This window comes from Glycine soja, chromosome 12 (assembly GCF_004193775.1).
Source record: "Glycine soja cultivar W05 chromosome 12, ASM419377v2, whole genome shotgun sequence".
Lineage (NCBI taxonomy): Eukaryota > Viridiplantae > Streptophyta > Magnoliopsida > Fabales > Fabaceae > Glycine > Glycine soja.
Window position 1 is genome coordinate 4,756,549 of NC_041013.1, and position 16,974 is coordinate 4,773,522.

Sequence of the window (16,974 nt, forward strand, 5' to 3'; positions counted from 1 at the left end):
GTTGTCATTAATGTTAAAATTTGGGTTGGGTTGACCACATTAGGTTCATGGTATTTTTTCCCTAACTTGGTCTCTAACCAAACCCATCCGATTATTTGGGTTGGGTTGATTCACATTTGATTCATGGCACTTTTTCTAAGCTTGGGTCTCTAAACTAAACCAATCCAGTCCAACTATTATCCGATTCATTTTGATCAGCTGATCGAGTTTAATATTAAAATAAAATAAAATAAAAAATTTAAAAGAAATTAAATAAATTAGGAAATTGAATGTGAAGTATGAATTGAATATGTCATTGTGAAGCATGAAAAAAATTAAATGGACAGAGCTAAAGTCATAAATGCTAAAGATTAATCAAATATAAAAATAAAAGAGAAAATTATGTAATTGGATGGGTCAGATTGATCAGGTCCCCAAAATAAAATTCGAGACCCGATCGAAATTGATCGAATTTGCATTTTTTCAATTAGACATGAACGAATATGAAATTTTTTATTTAAATGGGTTTAGATTCATTGGGTTATTGAATTAATCTAGACATGTGGTTATTCCTAGTTAAAACCCAGTTGAGGGGCGATGGTGTTTCATTATTATAAAATAGACTAAATTAATATCAAACTGATTATATAAATTTAGAGCCGGTAGATGAAAGAGTGCTCCAAAATCAGAGCTTAGCTGTAAAATTAGGAGAAATATTTTAGTTAAAGCCTTATGGCCTAAGGTGTTCTTCACACGGCCAGTCTGTCAACATGTACTGCCTAGTTGATTGAGGAAGTATTCTGCAAACTTAACAAGCTGATTAGTTTGTGCATGTTTGTTATTGTTGCAAACGGACTTTTGAGATAAAATAAGATTTTCAAAAGCATTTAATTCTTTTTTTTTGTAAAACGGAGTTTGTTGGTTGTTAGATTTATCTTGGAATTCTTACACCACATTTTGAACGGATATTCAAACATGCTTGACTTTAGACATAGTCAATGCGTCAACATGTAAAGTACGCATATTCAATTAAATGCCATTTTTTTGTACAAACACAATGCTCCTAAAAGCAGAATTGCTAATCTACACCAATCCATTGATATCCAACAGCTATTGATGTCTCTACTGAACACTGATGCCTAATGAGCGTTTCCATCTCTATGGTTTAGATGGTGGGTGTTGATTCTCTGTTGGGTTAGGCCCTGATGGGCTTTTACGCTTCTTTTCTTCAACCTGCGATTTTGTTGCTCGAATCAGAATTTATTCATGTAAATTAAGTAAAATGATTGAAAATACAAATAAGAAAAACGATTAATGTATTTACTAACCCAATAAGGTATGACATGTCCACTTCGCTGCTTTGGGCTAGCGTCTAAGGCTCCGAGCTAGAAATGAACTGAGTGCAGAAATATAGAGTGAGGTGACATGCAATTAGTTGCAATGAACATTGCAGAGCCAGCTTGGGCTTTACAAATTAGTGCATTTTTACATTAAAATTTATAAACTTAAATTTATCGGAGTTTGCAAAAACAATCCAAGTCTTACCTTTACAAAATTGAGTTTTCAGACAAAATTTTCATGCATAAACGTATTTTTTTGAAGTAATGAAACATGTCATCAAAATAAGTTTAGTTTCCAAATGAAAATCGAAACCTAGCCTTAGACGAACAGACAGAAGAAAATAGTTTCAGAGCTATTTGCAGGAGAATGTGAAGCACCTGACTGAGTAGCCTGAACACTAGCAGTGACATGATTGAGTGCAGAAGCTGCAAGCAGAAGCCATGCAAAGAGAAGATGGACCAGAATTTGTCTTCTCATTTGTAGCATACTTCTCAGTGAATAAGAGTGTTGCGCTCTTAATGGGGTATGTCACGAGCATTTTTGCAGTTTTTATATGCTATATCTTTTGGTATTATATAATCATGACGAAACTTGAAATTTTATGTGAGAATGTTTGTAAAAAGATGCCCGGGAATCCTATGCCATTACACTCTGTCTCTAAAAGATCGAGAATCTGTTTTTATCCTCATTATGGATTGACTTCTTACCCGTTATCATTTCTCTGTTATCATTGCTTCCATGATAATTTTACAAGTACTTGTTCTTATTTTTCTTTTTGAGTGCTTCGCCGATATGTTGGCATCCTTTCTATATCAGTTTAATAAAATTTGAGCAATATTGTAGCGTATCAGATCTACAAATCTAAGGAGTGTTAGTTGATTGAACACGTGAGTTAGACATCTTTGTTCGATAATACAAATCCTTGATGGTTCGGATTATTTCATCTAGACCATGTATGAGTTGGTCTACAAGTATAAATAAGGAGTCTCCCATTAGAAAGAGATAAGTATGTGACCAGCATATTAAAAATAACGACTTACAAACTTCGAATTTTAAGCAGGACATCAGGATCAATCTAAGATAAAATAACTAAAATTTAAGTTTTAGGTCTATTAATAAAAAATTATTTGTTATTAGTTTTTTTAAATAAAAGAAGGTTCACATATTAACTAAAAGGCCTCACATATTACTTTTTTCTTTAAGATTAAAAAGTTTCAATTTTATTTTAGATCTTACTTTTTGTTGGATCGGTCGTAATTTTAATGTTTTTGAACAGATGTGATTTTAAATTCTTGTGTGTTGTTTGGTTGTGGCTCATTAATGAAGTTTTCTATGGTGTTTTACTCTCTTTGTATTTCCAACAAGTGATATGATTTCTGCATGTATGTTTTCCCATTCTTATTTCCAACTGTATGTGTGTGTTCAGTTTGCAAATATTAGGGGTGTTTGTGAGTTTTGGTCAAATTCAAGATCCAACTTAATCAAATTTGATCGGTCTGATTTAATTTGATTTTTATAATTTTCTTTTAGATCCAACTCAATTTATTTATGAACGACTTGATTTAGTTGGAGCTAGCATATTAACCATTTAACTTTGATTTTTTCTTCTTCTTATAATTACTATTTTATATCATGATTCATCCAAAAATTCAATACAATTAACCTAATATTATCAAATGTCTAAAAGTAATATAATTGATTCATTTAATACAATTAACATAATATTCTAAAATAGATTAATACAAATTAAAACAAAATATTATTCAACTAGATTTATCATAATAGTGTGAATTACAACTATTTCCTACAAATGAATTTCTTGCAATAAATAGTTTTGTTGTAACCAAGTTTGTTATAACCAGATTTGTTATAATTATATTTACTTGAACAAATGAATAAAATATGACTCATTAATATTATAAACCTGACAATAAAAAATATAAAAAATGAAACAAATAACAATTTACCTAAATACCATAGGAAGTTCCAATATTTAAACTTTAGCAGTATTTAAAGTCAAACCAAACAATTCTAAAAATTTAAATACAACTCCATTAGCACAACAATTAATTATATCAATGTAATGTGTTCTGGTGTTTGTAACCCTAACATATTAAATTGTTTATATTTTATTAAAAGCACTAAAGGAAATAACTCACACGGGTTGGATTAATAGGTTTATAAATCTAAACTCATCATCGATTTAATTAATTTAAATCAATTTGAATTCAAGAGTACCTCATTCACTCACATGAACACCCGCACCCCGCAGCAAATGTACCTTTGTTGTTTACTGAACCTGGCCTAAATTAGACTGGCTTTTGCGGAAAGACTACTTTCTTATTCCATTTGTACGTTTATTTAAAGAAATTGGCTTTCTCTATAGCTAGCGTGATACATAGCCTGGCTTATGTGAGACATGATGAACATCTTTAGTTACAAAGTCAAGTGTTGTTATGATTGCTTCAATTAGAATTTGAATCAAATCAATCACCGAACCACACTAATGCTACCAAAATAAATGTGCCTAAAATGTTGTGGCAGCGACCTAAACGAACAAATGTGTACCCGTAAAATTAGGACGATGATATGTTTAAGTTAATCTAACCCACTGATCTTTTGGTTGTTTCTTTTTTTTTGGTAAATACTAACCCACTGATTTGGTTTGTCAGATATATTGATCTGATTTATTGTAGAAAATAGAAGTTTTTGCACCAACTTAAGGACTTAAGTAGTGTTATACCAATAATAAAATATGATGAACAATTAACTACAACAGTCAATTAGGTTATTTTTTAAGATATTTTAATTAGTTTTTATTTTTTTATTAAATTTTGTTTGATGGTTTAATAAATAATTTTTTAGTAGTTTTTAATGTTATTAAAACGTTACTTAAAAGTAATATTTTTTAAACATTAACTTCCAGCTTTTATAATATTACATTTTTATTCTTAATATATTTATCTAATTTTTTAGTTATCTATTTTAAATATCTTGTTAGTTGCTATCATTTAACATTTTTTTTTTATTTTTCATCCTTCTAAAATTATCTTTATTTGTAGTCCTTAAAGTACTTTACATAATAGTTTGAATAATGAAAAAAATGTTTTCTAAAATATTATAATAACAAAAACAAAACAAACAAAGACTAAAAAAAAATTGTAAGGATGAAAATAAAAAAAATTAATAAATTACAAACCGAAAAGATATTTAAATCTTAAATAAATTATAATTTTATTATTTTTTAGTTACTTCAATAATTAATTTTATCAAACACTTATAATTTAATAAATTAATTTTTTAACTTTCAGTTATTAATTAACATTTTAGTTTTTAACAAATTTTTTCAACTAATTTTATCTAAAATAATCTATGTCTCAATAATTTGTTGTTTAATAAATTATGTAAGAATTTTCCTAATCATTTTGTTATCCATAAACCAGTTTATGCCTGCAGACAGAGGTGGGGCTGATTGATAATTATGACTTGTTTTGACTAAGCTGAGTGATCGGGAATTGATAACGCTGAAACGGTGGGGATGGAGGTTGTTGTTACTCTGTTTCCTTTCGTTAAAATGAGTGTAAGTTTGGTTTGACGTTAAAATATTAATATAATTTATCTTAGATAAATTATTATATATTTAGTTTTATGTTTGAGAAAATTTATTTGGAATTGAAACAATGTTGAGTAATTTTTGTGTTAAATAAAAAATAATATATTAAATTTTATTCTTAATTTAATTTTATAATAAAAATATTTAATCACAAATCACACAACTTAAAAATTAAATTTCATTAAAATCAATTAATTCAAAAATAATTTTACAAATCATCCAAACACAAAAGTATTGGTAAAATTAATTTTGAATGGAATTAGTTTTATAAAATTGATTTTAATTAAAATTGATTTGAAGTGATGTAATTTATGATTGAATGTTTTTATTATAAAATAAAGTTAGAAATAAAATTTAATATAAATTTTCTAATCCAAAGTAAAAGTTATTCTTCAACTCAAAATCAATTTTGGACCCAGAATTAATATTGAAATATTTTGTAATGTGAAATAAATCATATAAAATTTTATCTAAAATCAATTCATTATTCACGTGAAATCAAGCACACATTTAGTATGTGTTGGATAGACATTGACAAAATTGATTTTGAATGAAATTAATTTTGGTTAAAATTGATTTTGAAGGGATATGATTTATATTTAGATTTTATTATAAAATTAAGTTAAAAGTAAAATTTACGGAATTTTAAATCCAACACATAAACTATTCAAAATTATTATAATTCAAAATCAATTTTAAATTTTTCTTCAACTTAAAATCAAACATGTAAAAATATATTTAAAATGAATCCCAAGGAGCAAACCAAATCAAACAGGCACTTAATTATTAGAGTCCATGCCAATGCAAAAACAAAAATAATAATTATAAGCTGGTCTGCAAAGTTAAACGGGTCGTGGGAATCGCGAACAAGCCTAGCTCTAAGCTGTATAATGTTTCTATTTATACCTCCATTTTTCACAACTATGACGTAGTTCCGGAGAATGACTTCAGAATTGTTTTTTGTTATTCCTAAAAATCATTTTTGATAATTTTTTGTTTTGTTTTGTTTTATCTTGTCACAAATTTATGTTTTTTCTAATTTTTTTATTTATATGTAAACGTGAAATATCGTGTTATTAAGATTTGTAAAGAGATGAGTATACCAATTGATGCGGGAGAAAAACCTGGAGGTGGGGTTAAGGAAGAGGCGTGTAACAATTTTTTTTTAAAAAAGTGAAAATCCTGGGATGCAAAATAACGTTAAAAAGACTTTTATCAGTAATAAAACAAAACAAAACAAAGAGAAGAAAGGGAGGTGTACATAACAAGTGCCCTAATCTCAAGGCCCAAAGTGGAATGATTTTTTCGGTCTCTTAGTAAATTTATATTATACCCGTACCGAACCGTTTATTGCATGAGAGATTTTATATTGAACAAAACTTATATATAATTTTTAAGGTATTTTTAATGTTATTTTAGAATTAGAATTTTTCTTCCTAAAAAAATTAGAATTTTACTTTTGGTAATTTATATTAACTTTTAGCATAAAATATGTGACTTATTGAAATAAATTTGTTTTTTATTAGTCCACAAATTAAAAAAAAGAAAAATATTCTTTTAAGTCTCTTGTACAATAAAAAAAAACCGTCATAAATTATGAGTCTAATAAGTCAAAAACATGTTAGGAGTAACTAAAAAAAGTATATTTTTTAAACTGAGAAATTAAAAAAAGTACATTTAAATTTAAGAAACCAAAAACTAAAGTAATATAAATTTAAGGAAAAAAACATATTTAATCTTAAAATAAATAACATTTGTTCATTTCATTCAAATTCAATGGTAATACTTACATTCCTAAAACAAACAACAACAATAATACTTAATGTTTTGTTTGGTTTAAATAATAGAAATAATAAGGATGAAAATGAAAAAAAAAATTAAAATATAGTCTAAAAGATACGAAACCAACATAAATAATAAAATCAACGTTATTTCTCTCCCCTTTCCCTAAAACAAACACAACATCTTCCATTCATTTAAATCAAAAGTGAATATGATTTTCTTATTCAAGGTTATTATCTTTAGAATTAATTTAATGGTATATTCGGATTAAATGAAACGGAAAAGAAAATTAATAATGATTTTTTAAATAATAAAAAATAGAGAAGTAAATAGTTTCTAAAAATTAAAATTCAATTTTTATTTTATTTTATTCAGATTTCAAACTTGTCTCTTCCTTGTCATTTTCTCTGCGCCACATCAAACATCATATTGTATTGTGGCAGTAATTCGGCCCAAAACAACAAGTACAACATTTTTAACAAACCACAATGTGATAACTGACCAAAAGGGGAAAAAATGAAAAAAAAAAAACTAACAAAAGTACTGTAATAAATATTAAATGGTTCTTGACCGGAAGGATCAGACGTTCTACAAAAAGAAAATAGTTAGTAGTAAAAGAAATTTGTTTTTTTTTAAAAAAAAACTATATCATTATAGAGAGGTTGATTTCGCAGCCCCAATTCCTTTTAAATATAAGGGTGATAATACATTTAATGAATAAAATTCAATTAATAAAAGGATAAGTGTTTACATATTAGTGGAACAAAAAGTAAAAATGAAGAATATATTTATATGCCCTACATAGGATATTTGATTGCACTCTTACGGTAAATAAAATTTTGTTTTAAAACCTATTTGTTTTTGCCAAATTTAAATTGGAAGTTATAAATTTATAATTAACTATGATGGTTGGATGTTACGATAAATTCATTTTGTATGAAAATTTATTTTTTTGAAAGCTTATATGAGAATTTATATTAGAAATTTTGTTATGAAATATATTAAAATTACTCAAGAAATTGTTTAAATATTTTTATTAAAATTCAATTAAAATAAATCCCAACAACTTATAAAATTTATAAAATTTTTCCTAGAAATCTGTTCAAATGTTTCATTAATCTCAAATTATGATCTATGTACCCAAAAAATATTAAAATGTACCATCAAAATCTCAAACTATGATCTGAATGGATAATATGTTCCAAAAAGCATGACGAATATGGTTTTCGAACTTTGCTACTTCCATTTATTTCTTAGTAGTATTTTATACTAATTTATCCAATAAAATGTGACCAAGCCAAACCAATTCGTCACATGTTCGTGCAACGTTTCTTCCCCACAAATTTTAGCACCGTTGTTATTTATTTTGCAATCAAATTGGGTTAAATTTGTTGAGATAAGAAAACGAATGCACATGGAGCTGGTCGTAATTTGGTGAGTTGGTCACGACAATAACGTTTGTGTAAGATTGCAAGAGGATAAGAAGCTCTGTTTACGATGTCCTTGTCGGTCAACTTTTTTCTGAAAGTAATCATAATTTTTTTAAAAAAACTACGACATTCATGTTAAATACTATTTCCTCCATTTTTATATATAAGGAACAAATAACTAAATTCTCAAGAACAATAAAAAATAATTAAATTAGTTATTTTTAATTAAGGTTATCAAAATTGAGTTTGATAGTTTTGTTAAAACTCCATGGGAGTCTATTTCATAAAAAATATACATAAATAATAAGTTAATATATTCAAAATATATTATTTTGCAAGCAAAATGACAATAAATTTATAATTCATACTATTAGTTTATTAAAAACATAAGTAGTCAAACTTAAAACAAGAAATAAAAAGTAAACATGGTGAGATATAAAATACTACTCCTAATTCAAAAAGCATGAAACCATGATTAGCTAAATCATAATTCGAAAGTCAGAATTGGATCAAAATTAAACATTGTGAGATATAAAATACTACTCTTAAGTTAGAATTGGATCAATTTCCGGTTCCCTTACGTGTGATTGTTGCTTGGATTATGGGAATCAAAAGGGACCTCAACTTCAACGTCCTAGAGACAGGTTCTCTTGTTGTGGCAATAACAATCACAGCCTTCACATTAGTGACATTACAGCCTTGTTCTCCTATTTTGCTACATTGTTATTGGGGCATGGTTTTTTGTACAAAGAACGCCCTCCCGTAAGCATAGGATATGTAACAAAAATATTTACAAATTACAACTTATATTAATGCATCATGATTCCTGAAATTATAATTCATATCTAAAATTTGGTCACTCTTTTTTCTAGACCAAGCTGATGTTCCTAACATAACGCTTAAATTAGCAATCGAAGCAGTGTTTAGAGCTCGGTAGGTGTGGTTCATGTTCTCTAGTTATAAATATGCAGCACACATCACATAATCTTTTGTGTGCATTCAAGAACTATATGAAACTAACTACTGGCACAGTGGCACTCGATAGTAGGCGTAAATGTTTGTTAGTGTAAGAGAAAGGAAGAAAGAAAGAAAAATAGAGAGAGATTTGTAGACAACTAAAGACAAAGTGGAACGAGTTTAGAAGAAGACTTACATGACTCTCAGGCTCAAGCCTTCAACCAAGGGTCTCACGTCACGGTGTCTCGCGCTCAACCTTCACAACCAAACGCCCAAATCGGTACCACTGAACCAACAACTTCGTTGTGACTCTAGGTGTTTCGAAGAAGAACAAGATAGAATAGAACGAGTTTGGATTTTGGAAGAAGAGAAGGGATCAAGATAGCAACACAAGCTACCCTAACTTGTGTGTCCCTAAGTTTTGTTTCACAATACTTTTTTTTCCAGGTTGCTCAAAACGAAGTCATTTTTAGTAGTTTTAGTTTTTTCGAGTAAACTCTGTGACTAGGCCTAGACTCGTGAGTTTGCACGAGTTTGGTCCGAGTCCATCAAGTCCCTGCCAAAAAATCAGTTTGCTTGCATTTTGACTCGTGTTAGTCAAGTAGACTCTTAAACTTATAAAAGTTCATGAGTTGACTTTAGAGTTTGATAACCATGCTTTCAATTAATGATAGTACAAATTAAAATTTCATTCCAAAAGTACCCTTAGCATTAAATATATTAAGTGGTGGTTATATTTAATGAGGCTACTCTTAATTTTATGAACAAAACTTTTCAATAATAAATATTCTATTTTTTAAATGTCAATACTATCAAAATTACTTAAAATAAGATTTCTCTCTTAAATTAAAATTAAACAAACTGACAAATCTTTTACAAATCATGATGTCCCACCAAAAATTAAAAATTCATTAGTATGAAAATTGAAGTGTGACTCTCCAATTCTTTTAGTAGCTGCACAAAATAAATAGAGTAAACCTCACCGGAAAAAAAAAGCACATTTCACAAAAAATGTCAATGCAAATGGACTTGAACATTGCACTTGGGGAAAATAAGGAACCATTAACACTATTGTCTACACTTCAGGAAGTTGAGGAAACAATAGGGACAGAGGGAACATGGGAAAGTTGAAGAAACATTCACCCCTGAGGAAGTTGAGGAGGAACTAACACCGACTTTGACACCAAGTGAAGCTCAATCTATGATAAATATTGACTTTTGTCTACTTGTTTGTATTATGTCCAATTCAAATAGTATACTCATATGTTATTTGACATTTCAAATCTCATCATTGTCACCCTTCATGGATAATTGTCCCAAAACATAACACACGCTTCATTTGGAATATATTGTCATGTTTGAGAAAAAAAAAGGCACTATAGTACAAGCACCTTAAAGGCTTGAACTTTTAACGCACCATGAACTTAAACTTTTTATAAGTGTGTACACCTTGCATTTGATGTTGGGGTGGTCACATTTACATATAGGCGCCACTACAAATTAATTTACTCATGTTTTATGTGTTTCCTTTTTTTAATACAACAAGCTAAATCTACTTTTGAATTTGTTGAGGCCTTTTTTTGGTTTCCTATGTTCATTTGCAATAACTAACATGTGAAATGAAGGATGAATGGATCAATATGAGACGAACATAATCTTCGCAGTAGTTAATCTTAATAAAAAGTATTAAAAAATATTATTAATAATCTTTGATGATTCAACTTTTATCTTAATTTGTGATATTTTGTTTCATCATATTAATTGTAGGGATGTGTAGTAACTTGCATATTTTTTTACAGCATTTCAAATTTAGCTTTCATTTATATGAATAGCCACAAGGAAGTGGAGAAAGCTTGTATATATGCAACCACAAATTCTTATTTTTCTTTATGATTGTTTTTTTGTGTTGACATTGTGACGGGTGAGCCAAGTTGCAGAAAATGTTCATTTCCTAACAAATGAACAAAGGAAGGCTATATCTCATTTATTGTTGCAGTCAATTGAAAATGGCAAACTAAAATCTAGAACAATAGTGCAAGTTGCAAAATTGTACAACGTGAATAGAAGCGTCGTTTATCGTATTTGGAATCAATTGAAGGTTGTGGGTGATGCTTCTCATAACAAAACAAAGAACTATGGAAGGAAAATAGTTCAACTAGACGGTTAAAGTCTACATGAAGTTCCATTATCAAAGCAGACTACCTTTTGTCTTTATGTTGTGCTTTGAACATTAACATGACATCATTGTTTAGATTGCAAAAAACAGGAGTTATACATTGCCATTCAAATGCACTTAAGCCATGATTGTTTGTTTAAAGTTTTGCTTGTCAATGCTTAATTGTGGCAACATGCCTCATGATCCAAAGTTTAAGTCCATGGAAAATATTTTGTTCATTGATGAGAAATGTTTCTACATTACAAATTTTTTCACAAATCTTTACTTGTTTGCGGAGGAGGACGAGCCACATAAGACATGTAAAAGAAATTTTTTTATAGCCAAACTTATGTTTTTAGTTGTAGTGGCTAGACCCAGGTTTAGCCATGAAGGAAATGAGACATTTGCGGGAAAGATTGGTGTTTTTCCTTTTGTAATTGATCAACCAACAAAGAGAACCAGTGTGAATCGAGTGGCAAACACAATCGAAATGAAACCATGACTTATGTGATAAAGGTGAATAAAATATTCTTAATTGATAGAGTTTTGTTGGCTATCAAGAATCTATGGCCAAGGGAAGATGTAGGGAAGCCAATTTTTATACAACAAGATAATGCAAGGTGTCATGTTGATCCAAATGATGTGGACTTTTGTCGAGCATCAAAAGAATGTAGGTTTAACATTCAATTTAAACTCTAATGATTTAAATGTGTTGGATTTGGGATTTTTCAATGTCATATAGTCTTTACAACATAAAGAAGCAACAAAGACAATTGACGAACTTATTGTGGCAGTAGAAAAATCATTTCATGTGTTTTCTGCCACATAATCAAATAAGATTTTTCTCACTCTTCAATCATTTATGGTTGAAATAATGAAGATCAAGGGATCAAACAAGTACAAGATAACTCATATGAAGAAAGATATATTATGTGACCAAGGTAGAATACACAGTTAGTTGAGTTGTGATCCTCTATTGATTCAAGAAGTCACTCAATATATTAGTGATAACATTGTTGACCTGTGTTAGTGATGAAAATACAATTATCTTTATCATTTGCTTTATCATTGTAACTTGTTTTAGTGATGACATTGCTTAAATTGTGTTATGATTTACTTAATTTAGTTGTTTTATCCTTTAATGAGCAAAAGTTGTTTTATCCTTTTATGATTTTGGTTTGTTATATGTAAGTGCAATTAGTATTGGAATGAGCTACAGGATGAGGTTTGAATTGTGGCACATTATTGATGATAAAAAAGATTTCCATTTTGTCTTGTGGCAAAAATGATAGAGAATTTGTGACACATTACAGATGATGTTTTTCAAAGCATGTATAGATTGAAGCTCCACATAGTGAACACGTGTCAATTAATTTGATACTCATACCATGCATTTTAATGAGTATGAATGAATATGAACGAGAATCAAAAAATTAAACTTACGCTAAATCAAGTTGGGAAAGTTATTGGTAGTGGCGTTAAGAAAGTGAGTGACAAAATTCTTGTGTTCACCTTTTGATAAAATTCTTTGCATTTAAAAAACTCTTTTTTGAAAGACTTCAAATTGAAAGTGAATAAAATACTCTACATGAAGCTAGCTTAATTTATGATAAAAAAATTTTGACAACTATATATTTGTAAAAAATTAAAGGCAAAAGTCATTGAAACTCTATTTTGATAAGGCTATTAGCATCATGTAATGCATTGGCCTTTGCCTACATTAAAAAACTTTATGAATTGAAAAAAAGAATCATGAATATGTATGAATTCAGATAAGTATTTTTAAATTAACTAAAAAAATAAGTCCTTTTAATTGAGTAGAATATTCATTTGTTTTTATAATAAATCATTTCAATTAATTTAATTTCTTACTTTTCTTAAAGAGATCTACTCCAAATTTCCATAAAAAAAAAACTACTTCAAATAAGTAGACATAAATATTATGTTAAAAAAACAAACATTAACACAACAAGATCTACTCCAACTTCTCATTACAAAGAAAAAATAAAAGAAATAACTTCAAATAAGCAAACATAAATATTTATCCCAAAAAAAGCAAATTGAAGTCAGATCCTCGTTGCACACACTTATATTTAAGCAACTTAGTAGAATATATCAAAATAAATCTTCAGCATTGACAAAACTTTTTTGTTCATATCTTTACTTTCAAAACCAAAATCATGCACGTCATCCGGATATTTGTTAAGATAAAAAAGATTGTTGTTGACGAAGCCACTAGAAGACAAGGGAGCACAACCATTTGAACAAACCTCTTTGTTTTCTGTTAAATCTTCCTCAAGCCATGTTTTGTGCTTACGCCTAAAAAAGGTTTCTCCAACCTCATTTTCATCCCCGCTAGCCACCGACGAGTCTTCAACAATCTTATCAAAGGAATCTTCATCCTCTTCAATCTTGATAGCTTTTTTCAGGGAATCATTTAAAAAGATTTCTTTGGATCCTTGTTCAAATTGAAAATCTCATCTTTCAATTTGTTTTCCTTAATCTCTGGTTCATGCATGGAAGCCATTGTTGTTGTGATTGAAGATAACCAATGGCCAATATACCAAGAGTTTGTTTACTATCATGGTGCAAAAAAAAATGTTCTCCTTATTTAAGAAATAAAGTATTTTTTTTTTAACTACAAGGATACTACATGCATGTTTGACTTAAGGGGATCAATCATAGCCAAAAGTATTTGGAGCTGATTCGAAGTGAAAATTACGAGAAAAAATGTTTGATAAAGGTTAAAGGTAAATGAATGAGTGGAAAAAATATGAAACTCATGACTTAAAACTTTTATCTAAGAATACATACTGGGGTTTCGTATACTGTTAGTATAATCAGTTATGTAAATATTGTAATTTTTAAATTTGGTTGAGTTTTCTTATGTTGGTGGAATAAGTGTGCTTTTGAATGCAAGTTGATAAAATTGATTTTGTAAGATTAATTTTGATTAAAATTGATATTGAAATAATGTGATCTTTATTTGAATATTTTATTATAAAATCAAGTTAAAAATAAAATTTAGTACAAAATTCAACGTAAAAATTGTTCAAAGTTAGTTTAATCTAAAATCAATTTTGAATTGATAATCAATTGAGTTATTTATTTATTTACCTACTAATTTAATTAATTTATTTATTCATTTACACTTTTGTTTCATCTTCATCAAATACTCTGATTTTCTATTGTTTTTCTTCTCTTTTCATTTATGATAATTTCTTTCATTTTCATGGCTCTGTCAAATACAATATTAGATTCTTCTATTTTATCTCTTTATTTTATTTTTTTCAAGGGGAGTTTCGAGCCCTTTGTTTAACAAGCGGAGGTTTCTGGTTTCACCAGAATCCCCACACCCCCCTGACAAGTCATGTCCGTGGCTTCAGACCATCTTTTCAGAATTTGTTCAAACGACAAAAACTCACAGAAAAAGCAAACCTTTCCCCACTTTTCCCCTTTCCACAACCATAACAAAATTCAAATTTCAAAACGCCGCTTAAATACACATAGAGAAAGGACAATCCCATCCTACACAAAGCTACATGGTAAAAATAATAAACAGAAATTATACCACATTTTCTCTAACATTTTTGTCCTATTGGCTTAATTCAAAATAATACATTTTAGTAAATTTCACCTTCTAACTCTTTCCTAATTAAAAAAATAAAAGTCTTCAAAATTTATAATTTTTAATAAATTTAACTAACATAAAAAATATTACAAGAAGTGTTGCTAGCCTCCCTTAAAAAATTTAAGAGTGATTTAGATGTTTTCAATAGAAAAGAATGAAAAAAATATATTAGACTCACATTGATTTTCTTAATATTTTTCTTCAATTCCATTTTATTTCTCTCCATTCAAACCAGGTCTAAAACAGTCCGCACGTAGAATCAAACACGTTTTTCTTACATAAATAAAACTCCTAATTAATAAGATATTTTTTTTAAAAAAAAAACACTGCCTATAAATAAACCCAAAATAAAACCCTCTCTGAAACAACATACTTTGATTATTTCTTTCCCCCCAGCCATGGCTCGCTCATTGTTCCTATGCTCACTCCTCATCCTCGCTGTCACCACCTTTTCCTCACCCACGGGTGCTCTTATCCTGACCCTAGTCAACAACTGCAACTACACCGTGTGGCCCGGCATCCAGCCCAACGCCGGCCACCCCGTCCTCGCCGGCGGCGGCCTCACCCTCCGCTCCCTCACCCACCAATCCATCCCCGTCCCCGACGCCCACTGGTCCGGCCGCGTCTGGGCCCGCACCGGCTGCTCCTACTCCGGCACCGCCTTCTCCTGCGCCAGCGGCGACTGCGGCGGCCGCCTCCAGTGCAACGGCGCCGGGGGCGCCGCACCCGCCACCCTCGCCCAGCTCGAGGTCCACCACGGCAGCAACGACTACGCCTCCTACGGCGTCAGCCTCGTCGACGGTTTTAACGTCCCCATGACCTTCACCCCGCACGAGGGCAAAGGCGTGTGCCCTGTCGTGGGTTGCCGCAACGACCTTCTCGCCACGTGTCCGCGCGTGCTGCAGCACCGTGTGCCCGCGGGTCACGGACCCGTGGTGGCTTGCAAGAGCGGGTGCGAGGCTTTTCACACGGACGAACTCTGTTGCAGGAACCACTTCAACAACCCTAACACGTGCAAGGGATCTATCTACTCCTCCTTCTTCAAGCACGCGTGCCCTGCCACCTTTACATTTGCTCATGACACCCCCTCCCTCATGCACCAGTGTTCCTCCCCGCGTGAGCTTAAGGTTATCTTTTGTCATTAATATTAGGGACCAACTACTAAGCTTTCTTGTGTTAAGAAGCCGTTTGGGTCATTGTTAAGTGACTCGACTCTTGTCTTTTCTAATAAGATTCGAACAAAACAGAAATGTAGTAGTCGTGTGTCTTTGTAATTTCTTTGGCTTAGTTGGGTGTGTTTTGTGATTGTTAGCTTGAAAAAATAACAAAAAAATGTAATTTTTAGTTGTGTTTCATAATAGAGCTTCACCTTCTCTTTTGGTAAAAAATAAATAATGTTTATTTTCCTAGTTCTGTTGTGTTCAATGTTAATTGTTAACCTTCTTGCTGCTAGTGTAGTAGCTGGTAGGGGAAGACTATGATGATTATCCACTGTGAAAAGAAAGGGACCAATACACCTCAATATTGGCTCCTATCTCGAGAATTTGATTCTTTTTCATTATCGAGTGCAGTACCGCGCCTGACACGTGATTTCACTTTTCTTTTTTCTTTTACTTCCGATATATCCAACTACTTTTTACCGAGGTTTAACGTGTTGAAAATAAAAAAATAAAAAAAAAACTTGAAAAGGTTTAAAGAGGAATATCTAGAATTATTCTTTACTGTAAAACTATTATTGTTTGCGTAAAAATGATAAAAATAGGAAAAGCAAATGCCAGGACATATTTACCAAGTTTCCTTTCAAAAGAGTGTGATCCTTTGGTTGTGTTCAAATTGGAAAGAAACGTTATTGCATTCTTGCTTTGCTAATTAATGAGATGAAGAGGGTCGAACGTTTGATTTGGATGATAAAGAAAGCTGGCTAGCATTTTTGTTCTTTGGAGAGACTAGAGAGGTAAGGGGCATCGTTAGCAGTCAGCAATCTGGTCAATGTTTTTCCATGGTCGTGTCATGAGCTAACTAGCAACTATGAGTCTAGGGCATGTTGTTGGTGCTTGCTTACGTGTTTTTTGAATAAAATTAATCT

At 30.3% G+C, this 16,974-nt stretch overlaps 1 protein-coding gene and 1 long non-coding RNA gene across 2 annotated transcripts; one reads left to right on the forward strand and one right to left on the reverse strand.

Annotated features, from left to right (window-relative positions):
* Positions 1 to 882: 882 nt before the first annotated feature.
* LOC114378170 lies at positions 883 to 1,843 on the reverse strand. The gene is made up of 3 exons (XR_003659267.1): positions 1,698 to 1,843; positions 1,308 to 1,375; positions 883 to 1,212 (listed from the first exon to the last, which is right to left on the reverse strand). It is a non-coding gene; the product is annotated as an uncharacterized LOC114378170 (long non-coding RNA).
* Positions 1,844 to 15,071: 13,228 nt separating this feature from the next.
* On the forward strand, positions 15,072 to 16,297 carry LOC114377954 (osmotin-like protein). The gene has a single exon (XM_028336435.1). The coding sequence runs from the start codon at positions 15,287 to 15,289 to the stop codon at positions 16,031 to 16,033; it is 747 nt and encodes a 248-aa protein (XP_028192236.1). The 5' UTR covers positions 15,072 to 15,286; the 3' UTR covers positions 16,034 to 16,297.
* The last annotated feature ends 677 nt before the right edge of the window (positions 16,298 to 16,974 follow it).